Below are 14646 nucleotides of genomic sequence, written 5' to 3' on the forward strand. Positions count from 1 at the left end.
ATTTTGAGTGACATACTTGGGTTACATTTAGATATCGTGAAATTGCGGTCACCCACTTGAGGTGACAAGATGCCGTCATCTCGCTGCTAATTGTGAGGAAATTTGGGTCCTTGAGTCACACAAATACTTGGTGAGACTTTTATTGAGAAAGATTAATGACCTGTTTGTTGGGTGAATCATTTAAAACACTTTGAAAGACTTATCAAATGTCGTATGAGAGGAGGGAGGTTGATGCTTTTTTATTTGACTTTGTATCTTTATGGGATTTGCACAAGTTATCTCTGTGTATACGTAAATGGACACATATTCACTTGATCAAATTCTTTAGTGCAAGTATATAACGTTTTAACCCAATACCGTTTGATCCTTATTTTTTTTAACGAGATGATACGTACTCTCGAGAATAGCCTTAATTAGATTAAGCAATTATCTCTAAAGTGATTGTTTCCGCAGAAAACAAGTGCATTTTACTGACACGTAATCCCGACCAATATAGTTAACTCGGTAGCTTCATTGAGAAAGCTTCAAAATTTACAATTTGCTTAGCAGAAGACGATTATGCAGAATAACGCATGATGATTCACTTTTAAAAAGTAATATTAGCTCTTCAATCTGAAAAATTTATTTTGTTGTAAAAATGTGCTATCATGATAGTTTTTTATGTAAATTTAACCATAGTCATTGATAAAATTAATACTAACTTTAAGATTTTATCAAAATAAAGATTTTTATTTTTTTTAATTTTTTTTTTAATATATAAATGTAATTTACATGTATATGTATTAATAACAGAAACTTACAAACCTTATTTTTTTTTCTCTGTCATTGAAATAGTAAATCACAATTTTGCAACAAAAATATTTTCGACACCAAAATGAGAGCTAGTATTGCTTTAAAGTTCTATAGACTGGTCAAGGGACTACATACTACATGTAGTGTTGACGGGCTCTCTGACCATAACATGCGAGTGGACTCGAGTCTCTCAAATCGATTTAATCAAGGAAATATTGATAAGTCAATAAAATTCATGTTGAGATTAGATTTTGTATTTTGATTCAAAATGTCAGTAAAGTGGTGTAGTGCATCTTTCATAAACAAAATCTTGTTCTTACTAAAGTTATTTTTAGTCGACTTCTCCTTTTTATTGTCTGCTTGTTTGTGTGGGGTTTTTGTTATATATGGTCATGGAGTCATTTTAGATTAATTAATACCTTTGATGCATTAACAACTAATGATGCTAATAAATGTCAATAGTAAATGTCGAAAAAGAATACTGCAACTTGGAAATAAAAATTGTAGTTCTCGCGTGTAGTGAGCTTCATGGAAAACCTTTCTGTCTATACAGCGGTGGGCTGTTTACTACTCTCTGTGTTCTCTGGGCCCACTAGTTCTGGGTTATTTGTAATTACATTGTACAAATGAAGGGTAGCGCACCCTAAAAAGGAAGATATCTAGGAATTTGGGGAATACCTGAGATTCTTCCTTATTTAAATCCACAAGACATGGCATGATAGAACTCGATACGCGTTATGTGGTTTCCTCAAAGTGTAGATTTAAATAAATTGCATGTACATACATGTATCACTTGCGGTCTGCATGAGACCATATTTGATGGGCAATTTTTTAATCTCATGTATATATATAAACCAAGAGCTTGTAAATAATAAATGTAATCATTTTTTTTTATATCCACATTGTATTTTATTACGAAGCATGTAATCATCAAGCTTTATCAAACCTCGCCCAATATATCCTATAGCCCTCGCATCGACTGTCGGGCCGCTGCTTGATACTGGAAACTGTACATACATTGTATATATGAGTTCATGTCCTGGTAACATGATATCGAGGATCAAACAATTCTTCACAAGAACCCACTTTCTGTTCCTCGATAATATTAATTAAATCTGATTTCACAGTATATTGCGTTCACTAATTGTACAGTATGTAGTGGGGTCTTTATCGGGTGTTTTCGATATTTTGCATGACTAGACATAAAATTGCACGTACATTGTATATACATACATTGAAAGCCCATATAATTAACATAGGCCTATAAATACACATTAAATATGTAAGCTGACATTTGTAAAATAAAGGACAATGTAAACTGTAAATATAACACAATATTGTAAATTTTTAAGCTGCTAAAATTTGAATATTTTAAATGTTGAACGGTATTTCTTAATATACAATATATACAACTTTTTATTTATAAAAAAAAAATGCAGACACTATTCTATAACGCACTGATGTCAGATAGTTTTGAAGACCTGATTTCTTCGTAGATATTATTAATGCTTTCGAGAGAACATCTCTCCAAACCGGAACATTTGTCCGTTTCCGTCTGACTAGCAGACGATGACACGGGCGTTTCGTATCCATCATCATCTTGGGGAGAATAGTTATGATTGAGAATTATATCAGGGGTGTTATTTCTCATGATGGATCGTTTTGACTGACCCATCATATATTGGAGCTTCTCCCAGAAACACATGTCCCGATAACTGATCACTGGATGCGATTTCACAAGAATATTTAAATTTCTGTCTAAGTCTATTCCCCTCGTGTCCTCCAGAAAGACAACGATGAGATTGTTTCTCTTCTGTCTAAACAGAGTTTGAAACGAGTTGTGGAAAGCACTATTCTTCCATTCATGATCATTGAAATTTTTGGACACCAACAGAATCGTTCTTTTAGATCGGCTAATGCTGCAGACGACTGCCTCTGCTATGGTCCCGCCTACCGGGAAATCCCTATAATACACGCACAGTCTATATCGTTGTTCCTTCTCAAGACGTGGAATAAATTCTCTTGTGACATAGTCATCGTCTTTATGGCTATAAGCAACGAAGGCGTCATACAGTTTGTCTTCTTCGACACCCCGTTTTGATCCTCCACATTTACATTTTTTGTGTATATAAAATCTTATTGGTTTCCAGTAACAAATTAAGAGTGCAATAATAGATGTCGTCACAATGATGAAAACGGCTACGGCGGCAAAAATAATCAAAATGGTGGGCGAATTTCTGAAGAGTCCATCTAGCTTCTTCACATCGGTAACTATTGCAGACGTAATATTGGGACACACTTTAGTAGTCACCTCTCTGAAGCTGATTCTCTTATTTAAATCTGTACAGTACATGTTGCTATAATCAGCAATTGCTGCTGATCTGTTCGTCAAAAAAGGGAGGAAGAACACCATAAAACTGCAATCACATGACCACTTATTTTCTGCCAAAGTTGAATTGTGTAGAATCCATGCTAGTTTAAGTGCTGAGTCTGGGAGTGTGACTAATTCGTTATGGTTCAGATAGAGGGCAGATATCGAAGTCAGAGATGAAAATGCCCCCTCCTCTATGAACGAAATCCTGTTGTACTCCAGATGAAGCTCCGTCAAATTCCAGAGGTTGGTGAAAACTCCAGCTGTGATACTCTGAATGTCATTATTGTTTAGGTAAAGAACTTTTAACTGTCGCAGTCCAATAAAGCTGTAGTTGGCCAGCGTTGTGATACCACTGTGGTTGAGATGTATCACTCTCAGGTATATGAGCCCAACGAAATCGTTACTGTTTATTTCGGAAATATTGTTTCCGTCCATCGACAGTTCCGTTGTTAAGGCCGGAAAACTAGCTGGTAACTCTTTGAATCCTCGATTTGAGCACTGGACAAAATGCGTCGTCATGTAGTCTGAACTGCTGTAACACGAACACCCACGCGGGCAGACAAACTTACAATCGCATGGATCAAAGTCACAGCAAAAGCACTCACTGTCGCATACCTTGTCATACATGCACAACATGTCGTCAATTTGTACTGTATAAAATGGAACGGGCGTTTCAATCCTATAACCAGATTGACATTGCAGGGAGAACATGTCACCTACCACGGGGAACCCCGTGTCCATGCTCACTTCACTCACTTTCTTCCTCAACCAAATCAGTTCACAGTCACAATTGAAAGGATTTTCTGCGATGTAGACCATCATCGTTTTATTCCTCTTGATAGGGACAGCGAGATCGTTCATTGAAAGTGTCGTCAGTCTATTGCCTTTTAGAGACAAGATGTGGAGTCCTTGATAACTATAGAAGGCGTATTCTGTGATGTCACTGATATTGTTGTAAGACAAATCCAGTTTTTCAATATTTTCTGGAAACATCCCGTTCGATAGTTTAGTTAACAACATATTGGAGCTTAAATCCAACGATTTAAGAGCGGGTAAATTCTGCGGAACCATGGAAATATTTTCCAAGCGGTTGCTTCGAAATGACAGCTTTGATAAGCTCTGCAGTCCTTCAAAAGCTTCTCTATGAATACCTCGTATTTGATTGAAAGATAGATCGAGAATCTCAAGGTTTTGAGAATATATGAACACGCTATTTACAATTGTAGTTAAAAGATTTCGTGCGAGATTTAGTTTTACAAGATGTTTAAGTCCTTGGAAGGAATTGGAAGACAAAGTATGTATGCGATTTGAACTCAGATCCAGCGATTGCATTGTTTGTACACTGTTAAAGTCGGGTATATCCATTAGCGCATTATCTGAAAGATCGAGTTCTGATAGAATGTCTAAGCCTGCTAATGCGGATTCCTCAATCGTCGCAATTTTATTTCCATGTAAATCTAGAGTCATGAGTTTCTGAAGGCCAACAAATGTTCCATTTTTTATAACGGATAAATTGTTTTGACTTAGATGCAAAAATTGCAATTGAAACAAGCTTTTAAACATTCCAGTGAACAAATTTGAAATGCTGTTGTTTCTAAGATCAAGATTTTGCAAAGAGATGAGCTGATCTAAAACGGTCCGATTCAATTCAGTGATGTAGTTGCCTTGCAACTGCAAGTCTTTCAGCTGACGGAGGGGCCGTAACGAATCCCACACAGTGTCATTCAAGCCAGAGTCGTCTAGAGTCAAAACTAGTAAATTTGCTAGGTTTGAAAATGTTCCCGTTTCGATGAACCCTAACGGATTTCTACCCAGTCCTAACACCTTTAACTCACGGTTGGCACTAAATAGGGATGCTGGTACCTCGGAAATGGCGTTATTTGTAATGTCGAGATATATTATCTTTGTCACGTCTGCTAAAGCACTTCCTTCTAAATCCAAAAGGTTGCCATCAGCAATGCGCAAGTCCGTCAAGTTTGGCACGGACTTTAGACTACCTGACGAAATGTTGAAAATTGAGTTTCTATCCAAAATTAAAGTGGACAGTTTCGATAGAATTGTTTTATTTTCACAGACAACACCAGACGATGATATAGAGTGAAGGTCATTGTTTGTAATATTCACGTACTTCAAGTTCGACGACTGACAGAGGTCAGGCATTTTGGTCACTTGACTTGATGTAACCGTAATGTGGGTAAGTTTTGATACTTGATAAAATACAGAATTTTCCATCTCTAATGTCCCTGCTGATTTGATTTCAATTTGTTCTAGTGATCGCATTCCCGCCAAGAATTTTTCCGGCATGTACGAAATTCTGCAATTTTCGATGCTGAGTCCCATGAAGGAGTTGAGGGTATTGAACATGTTATCAACCACATGCGAGACCGTGTCTTCTGAGGTACACAGAATATATAGTATACTAGTAACCTCAGTGCGGATCACGGAGAAATTCACGGTCTGTTGAATGTAGTCTAGGCGACACACCACGCTCACGACCTCTTCTTCCATGTTCCCTTGGTAACAATCGCACTGTCTTGGGCAAGGATATGACGTCAAGACATCGGCACCCAGCGTTAGTCCAGCAAGCACGAGGACTCCTAATAGAACGAAATGCTCCCTGAAGAGATAAAAAGGGGAAACGTTTTGCTAGAAACAAATAAAAAATTATTTTCGACAATTATTTTCATATTTCATGTTTAAATTGCATGATGATATTTACCAAATGAAATGTGAAATTGTAAGAAAAAGATTCAGTGTGTATATTGATATGGATTAATTTCATTTCAGCTGTACATTAAATTCACACATATGCAATTCGTATTGATGTCAATGATAATATCGGGAACTTGAAACTATTGCGTTCAAGACGCGACGTGTTTGGTAGAGAACAAGAGAATTCATGAACCACAACATGGCTCTTAGCATGAAATTACAATTTCTCACGGATAATATCAAATCCTCCAGTTCAAATCCGCTATGTGGAAAGGGGTTTTATAGTGTGAAACGAGACCCATGGGCCACATTGCTCAACTGAGTTACATTTGCCCTACTGTTGTTCAGCTGTTGTGATTTTTATCTTTATTCCGATGAAACATTTTAACCCCATATTGTGATCAACTTAGCCCTAAATGGTCATGACATAGCCGAACTTTTAAATTCACACAATATGTGTATACCTCAATACCACTAACATGACCTTGATGCAATGTTCTGGAGGTCAATGTCACCAGGTCAAAGATCATGGTATAAATGAAAGTTCGTGCCATAAGAAATATATACACAAAATTTGAAATATTTATGTTAAATAGTTCAGGAGATATTAAATTAGTGTTTTCCCTCTGAAAAGTAGGTGGTCTTGTCACAAGGATGCACATATGAAGTATGACAGCCCCATCACTCATTATTCAAATGTGAGCAAGTCTAAAGTTTCGGGCAGGCAGACAGACATGGGCACGAATTGTGCTCCTTTGTTACAATGTAGCTGACCTGTTTTTTATATTCTTATAAAGCAGAATTTATTTGAAGTTCTACGTGAGAAGAAAAATCTCCTGCTGTACACCACAGAATCGTTCATTTTTGCTTCATACTTTAGATATTTTATTGGAAATATTAACGGCAAAACTAACAACTCAACTTTATGACAAACGGGATGATTTCAGCTTCTCCATCGTCAACTTCCCATATTTATGTAGCAATATCCCATTATCATCTACATATGGTGTTTATATCTCTCAACTGATTCGATACACAAGAGCTTGTTCTGCGTATAGTCAGTTTTGAAATCGAGGCAAGCTGTTGCCAAACAAGTTGATGGTGCAGGGATTTCAACAGTCTCGTTTAAAGTCAGCATTTCGCAAATTCTATGTTCGTAATAATGATCTAGTTTGCCAATACAACCTATCATTGTGTCAAATGCTGTCTGACTTGTTTCATACTGATTGTTATGCCGTTCTTGGTACACTGATTTTGACTACGGATAACTCCGCTTACATAATCAAGATATAAAGCTCACGGCGGATGTGACCGGTCGACAGGGGATTCTTACTCCTCCTAGGCACCTGATCCCACCTTTGGTCCGTGTTTACTGAGCTCTTCATTTTGTATTGCTTATAGGAGTTATGAGATTGATCACTTTTCGTTATCATCATCTTTCACAGACAGAAAAAAATATGCACCCTACTATAATAGTCGCGGGGATATAAAAAGAAAAGCTTGAGTCCACACAACTTGGGAGTATTTGGATGTGATTTAGTGTGGTCCTGCTATTGAGAACACACAACTTGGGAGTATTTGGATGTGATTTAGTGTGGTCCTGCTACTCTTGAAAAGAATTTGTTTATCTATTCCCCGTATATCCCCATATAAAACGTCGATCTTTTATTGTATCCACAAGGCCCTTAAATTAAACAAATTCTAAGTTGGACTAACTGTATCTGATAATGTAAAATTTAGATCCCTACTTCCAGGGACCACAATTTGAACAAAATTGAATCTACAGTACCTAGGGATGCTTGCAGATTATTATGGCTAATCATAGCCCTGTTGTTTTCAGCAAGATTTTACAGGGGCATTAGCCGTCATTTTGTCACCAGAAATTGAATTCAATGAAAATTGCTCTATATTATATATTTCAGTAATAAAACGATCATTTGATTATTTCAAACACTTTTTCACCTCAAATAGGCACATGAATATGTAATTTTGATAATTAAATAGTTATTGTCCTGCAAGACAATAATTCTTCCTTATATATTTTTGTACACTAAAAGCGTATTTGGTTTCTCTTGTTTTCATAGAAAATAAATGGTTTCATTACCTATTAATATGCTATTGCGAAATTTTGGGGGGGAAAGGGTTGCCATCACCTGTACAGCTAATGCCCCTTTAAAAATATTTGATTTCTTTATGTCCTCGAGTAAACATTAGGGGGCGGGGGTGACATGTACTTTGTGGCAGGAAGCTTGCATGTATGTCGACTTCCCTGGTACTTGACAAGATTTATTTATGACCATTTTCTTGATGATCTCTCCTTCGAAGTGGCAGGGCCTATGATTTGAACAAACTTGAATCCCCTTCACCCAAGGATGATATGTACCAAATTTGATTAAAATTTATTGGGTGGTTCTGAAGAAAAATATGTAAATATGAAAAGTTAACGACAACGCGACGCTGATAACGACGACAACAGACGTCGGACAAATTTTGATCAGAAAAGCTCACTTAAGCGTTTGGCTCAGGTGAGCTAAAAAAAAAAAAAAACAAAAAAAAAAACGGCATGCCCAGGAATAAGGAAATACATATCTATGGTATGGCTTGTCCTGTTCTATTGTATTAAGTATATAGAAATAGCTCTGGAGACATGATGATTTGTTTAACTTATTCAGACAATGGTATATTTTTACATGTAAAGGTAACTATTTCAAAAGTATCAAAAGTAAATTTATACACTATTCTGTTTCTTTTTGCTATATTCGTCATCACAGTTGAATAATAGAAATCTCAAAATAGTATAATTCTAAACATGAATTTCCTTCATCAATATTGTACAACTGTACACATATATAGATATACCGGTATGTATCGGTGTACTTGCAAGATATATATACGTACATGTATGGTATTTTGAAAGATAATTATAAACATTCCTGTGATCATAACGTACAATTCTTGTATATATCAGATTAGTCAAATCTATAATTTTTTAAAACAATGCTGACATGGTAATTCAAAGATTCCTTAAAAGAATTAAAACATACCTCCCCATTAATTTTTATATTCCATATATTGAATAGATGGTGCCTGTACAGAATATCTTTATCACGACCTGCATACTCGTATATTCCGATACTCATTTCTCTCGTAATATAAAAAGGATTTACGGAGTGGCTCTTTTAACATTATATCATGCATGCTTCATGTGCTTCGATTGCTCAATAATGTTATCGCTTTAATCTACGTGTCCACGTGTACCTGTGGGTACAAATGTCAAAATGTAATGAAAGTATAAAGATCCATTGATTTTGGGAACACCCACGTGCGATCTTGTCCGATGACTGTGTCTATTATACACGCCCTTTGCTTTAAATCTTAAAGGTTGCAATTTTATACTTAATTGTTACGAAACACCACACGGTATAAAAGGAGAAAAGTGGAAATATGGTGACATATTTCTGCCACTATTTTTTCAGATATATCAATTAAGCAGATTGTATGTCTGCCTCGTGTTGTTGCGTTAAAATTCACTGCTTTAGCACAACCATCTTTCCAAAGTTCCTATACTCGGCCTACGTCACAATCAAATATAAATGCGGAACCACACGTCCGTTTTCCGAAATGTGATATTTTATCGATATCGGTTTGATTTTCACATGGCAATATGAATGCCCGATATCGATTCCTTCATGAGTGTTCTTGTCAGCTGTGGTCAAATTTTGTATTAAAAAAGGAGGGGGGGGGGGCGCTAAAGATTATTCAAGCTTTAATTAGAATGGAGAACAGACAACATTTTGGCGAATGAGGGCGTATCAATGGCATTGTACATGTCTGTGAGGTACATTGACTATTCATGTATGGAAAAGTTTTAACATGGTCCATGTTCAACATATGGAATTACAGGGGCATCAGAAAGTTGGGGAGACGGATGGGAAAGGGGGGGGGGTCCTATTCATATTTCCACCAGATCATAATTATAATATTATTTCTTTTGAGAGGATCCGGGTCAAAATAGGTCCTTAGTATCCCTTGCTTGTCGTAAGAGGCGACGAAATGGGGCGGTCTTGGCACGATAAAGAGCTCTACTCAAAAGCCGTCAGCGTCGAGCATAGGGCTAAATTTTGCAGCCCTTCGCCGGCAATGGTCACCATATGAGTAAAAAATTCTCGAGCGTAATAAATGCTAATTCAAAAGTACTACGCAGCTGTTGAATCCAAATTATCATGAACAAAAAAATGGTTAGCTTGTGTAAAAATAAAAGTTCACACTTTGCTACTCCAGTTACTAAAAGGTTTGGCTACATAATTAGGAAGTCATAATCTCAGTCATTTGTTATATACAATGTCGATATGGGCCTACATGTAGTTAAGACGACAGAACGACTATGCTATGTTGAAGTCGACTTCATAAAATTTAATATCACACAGATATTGCCAATCTATTGGTCAATACAATGCTTTAACTATCCTCGAAGTACAATATTTACCCTCACGCTCCGTTCTCGTTGAATATTGTTCTTCTCAGGTAAGGAAAGCGTCGTATTGACCTTAAAAACGGCAAGAATTGCTTTATCAATTGTTAACATAGATCTGGCTACTAGAGCCAAAGAAACGATACGTGGTCGGTCATCTTTGTTTCCAGCTAGAGTGCAACACCTAGTTGAAAATAAGTCTATATATTATACGACTAATAGTTTTTGTATATTATACGACGAATAGTTTATTACATGTGTATATGACTAATAGTTTTGTATATTATACATGTATGACTAATAGTTTTGTATATTATACATGTATGACTAATAGTTTTGTATATTATATGACGAATAGTTTGTATATTATATGCCTAATAGTTTGTATATTATATGCCTAATAGTTTGTATATTATATGACGAATAGTTTGTATATTATATGACGAATAGTTTGTATATTATATGACGAATAGTTTGTATATTATATGCCTAATAGTTTGTATATTATATGACTAATAGTTTTGTATATCATATGGCCAATAATTTTGTATATCATATGACCAATAGTTTATATTATTGAAACCAGCTACTAAAACAGGTAGAGCTTAACAAAACGATGCTTGATCGGTCATTTTTAGCTCGGTTTCGATGATTCAACAATAATTGTTATTCTAGTTCACTTCATTTCAAAAACATAAGTCTAAAAATAGTACAACATAAGTCTAAAGTAAGTAGAGACGTGAGTTTTATTTTTTCACCTAAATGATAATATATATATATATATATATATATAGCAGAGGATAATTTTATGTAAAAGGAATAAGACAAGCTAACAAAGAAACGGGCATAGTTAATAAATTTTCATTCAGTAGGGTATTTATTTCCCATCGTTCTTCCCCCCCCCCTCCCCCCGGACTATTAGAAGGGTAATTATTTCTCCGCCGTTCTGCCCCACCCCCGGACTGTTGGGTAATTATTTCCCGTCGTTTTGTCCCCCCCCCCCCCGGACTTTTGGGTAATTATTTCCCCGCCGTTCCGCCCCCCTCCCCGGACTATTAGAAGGGTAATTATCCCCCACTCCGGACTGTTGGGTAATTATTTCCCGTCGTTCTGACCCCCCCCCCCCCGGACTTTTGGGTAATTATTTCCCCGCCGTTCCGTCCCCCTCCCCCGGACTATTAGAAGGGTAATTATCCCCCACCCCGGACTGTTGGGTAATTATTTCCCGTCGTTCTGCCCCCCCCTCCGGACTTTTGGGTAATTATTTCCCCGCCGTTCCGTCCCCCTCCCCCGGACTATTAGAAGGGTAATTATCCCCCACCCCGGACTGTTAGAGGGTAATCATTTCTCTGCCGTTCTGCCCCCGGACAATTAGAAGGGTAATTAACCCCCCGGACTGTTAGAAGTGAGATTTTCTTAACTATCTGTATGCCATTCTTTCAACAACTTCTTGTAATAGATACATGTACACATACTTGAGTTATCTATTCACGAAGTGAATAAAGTAAGACATCTTCAGTCTAATGACACTATAATATTATTTCTAACGGACACCCGAGCTTATCCCAACAAATATGAATGTTTGATGTCCTATTCTAAATATTTCTTGAAGTAGGCACTTTCATCCATGGAAATCTAAAGCGTACAGATTCCCTGAGAAGGGATTTTGAGCAACCGGCGATACGCAAGACACGACAATCTTCCTGACTTATAAAATTTAAACTGTCTATCTATCTCCTGACTTATAAAACTTAAACTGTCTATCTATCTCCTGACTTATAAACCTTAAACTGTCTATCTATCTCCTGACTTATAAAACTTAAACTGTCTATCTATCTCCTGACTTATAAAACTTAAACTGTCTATCTATCTCCTGACTTATAAAACTTAAACTGTCCATCTATCTCCTGACTTATAAAACTTAAACTGTTTTTATATCTCCTGACTTATAAAACTTAAACTGTCTATATTCCAAATGATCAACGAAGGAATGAATTTCATACTGTAATCAATTTCAGTGTTCATAACACCCATTCAAATTTCTATTGATTTGGCAGTGGGATTGAAAGAATTTTCCTGTTTTTGCATAACAAAAAGGCGGTAACGGCCCCAGGAAAAACCAGGTAAACAATATAGTAAAAACAATATGAGGAATAGTTAAATTCTTCCTATATCAAAGAGGAATTTCAAATTTTCATACTCTGAGTAATACTGTTCGTTTTTGGTTTGTTTTTTTAAATTCAAACTTCTTTGTTTCAAATAAAGTATGTTGTGGTGTATGTAAAAAGTACACTAGTATGTGCTTACGTACATGGAGTTGTATTGTAACAAACCAATTACAATTGTCCTTGAATGAAGACTATAGGATATGTGTAATAATGATTTGAAATTTTGGCTCATGTAGCAGAGCAGAATGATTTCTTTAAAAAGCCTTAACACTTTTGCGGGACTCGAACACACCATCTACACATCGTGTGGATAAAGAACGCTCAGTGTGTTTCTATTTTATTGTATAGGATCTTCCCTTTCATTTTTTTTCAAATCAGATGTCGTTTATGAGTTATTCATATCGGAGATCAATATACACACAACACGTGCATACGCCTTAAGGTTGCAGAGATTGATTGCATTAATAACTCTGTTGCACCTCTCTCCATTTCTTTCCCTATCTCTCTCTCCATCTCACTCTTTCTTAATTTTTTCCCCAATATAATTACAAATGACCATTTTGTTCGTCACAAATATCATTTTAGTTTATTCACGTGAGTAGCGCATGTTTATGGGAAGGGGAGCTTAACTAATTAGCACGAACCACAGGGAAGGAAAACAGGGCCATCTGATTCCTGTTAGACCCACTCTTACCATCCAGTGCCACGGTTAAGAATCACAATCTTACACGAAATTATAAACAAACATGACTAACTCTAAATTCTTTGCTTAGGATAACGGAGAAAAAATAGCAAAAAGGCATGAAAGAAGAAAGTGGCCGTCTAGCAACGGAAAATTCTGCTTTTTTGTCGGTACTTGATACTGGTTTGATAGTTTTTGGTTTATTTCTCTTGGATGGCTTTCTGTAGATTATATCGCGTTATCATACATGCACACATCTCCCTGTCGAGATAAAAGCCACCGTACCCCCTCTCTCACTGATTCTAACAGAGAATTGACCGAAAAACTTTGTTACAGCTGATAAATGTATTCCCATACCACGGTAGTAAACTTTTTGGTTTACAACCTATGTTGTTGGTTTTTAAAAAAATAATAATTAAATTGTGGGTTATTTTGAAATTCGTATAATGACAGCAAGAGAGAGATAGAGAGAGAAGAGAGAGAGAGACTTACATGTTTTTTCATGCGAATATCCATTGAAAATCAAACAAATCACATCCATAACTTTCAAACCCAAGGCCCAACCTGATTTCCCACATTTTCGTTTTAATACAATCTGTTCGATAATGTCACATCGCACAGCCTCCAGCTATTTTTTCATCCTTGCCGGAAATTAAAAACTTCTTAATCAATATATTCAGCCTGAAATTAAAAAAAAAAATTCCTCTCATCAGAGCAAAGAAAGCGCCGTCTGCATCTTGAAACCGAACAAATTGGCGTCTCTTCGTGTAGTGTGGCAAGACGGGATTACACTTGATGTATAAAACAATTTGAAGTGCTGGGCCAGCCTCTTTACAAGCTGAGATCTCAGCGAGCGGTGAAACTAGCACGACAAGAATAGACCGAAAGTAATAACCATGTGAAACTATTACATGTAGCCCTGTGATTTATCTTCTATAACAACAGGTCGTACAATCATTTCCAGCAGTTTCCTGGATATACAACAATGATTTTTTATGTATATAATATACGTAGAAAATATAAATGTCATTTATCGGAATTTGTAACTACTAGTGATGAGAATCATTAAGCCTTTTAAAAGCATTTTCGAATCGTTTTCGTCAGAGTGTTGTTTTGTAAATCCTCCTAATTATCCTTGGTCCGTTAATTTGATGTCTGACTGGGTTCTAAGAGTTTATGTGTATTTTTCATTTGATTCTGGAGATCCGCCCCCCTGTACTGTGGCACTGTTTACTTGTAGAATAAGACAACCAGGCTTCAAGCCTGCTCACGAAATTGTCACAGAAGATAAATAGTAAACAAAAGCTCAATACATTGATTGATGGAGAAGACCCTCATTATCACAATGTTCAAATAACAGTTCGGCACAAATCGCGCTATATAGCTAATTATGAATCAAAACAAACTTGATATGTAAACAAAGTCAGGTTTGTTTTCTTTGTTTAAT

The 14646-nt window shown here is 36.4% G+C and overlaps 1 protein-coding gene across 2 annotated transcripts; it reads right to left on the reverse strand.

Moving 5' to 3' along the window:
• Positions 1–1676: 1676 nt before the first annotated feature.
• LOC125677734 (toll-like receptor Tollo) lies at positions 1677–14145 on the reverse strand. 2 transcript variants are annotated; one of them, XM_048915895.2, is made up of 2 exons: positions 13692–14145; positions 1677–5783 (listed from the first exon to the last, which is right to left on the reverse strand). In XM_048915895.2, coding segments are annotated over exons 1-2 (3546 nt in total). In that variant the 5' UTR covers positions 13694–14145; the 3' UTR covers positions 1677–2239. The 2 variants fall into 2 exon arrangements, with proteins under 2 accessions (XP_048771852.2, XP_048771851.2); XM_048915894.2 differs by lacking the exon at positions 13692–14145 and adding an exon at positions 8923–9227.
• Between the last annotated feature and the right edge of the window lie 501 nt (positions 14146–14646).

This window comes from Ostrea edulis, chromosome 3 (assembly GCF_947568905.1).
Source record: "Ostrea edulis chromosome 3, xbOstEdul1.1, whole genome shotgun sequence".
Lineage (NCBI taxonomy): Eukaryota > Metazoa > Mollusca > Bivalvia > Ostreida > Ostreidae > Ostrea > Ostrea edulis.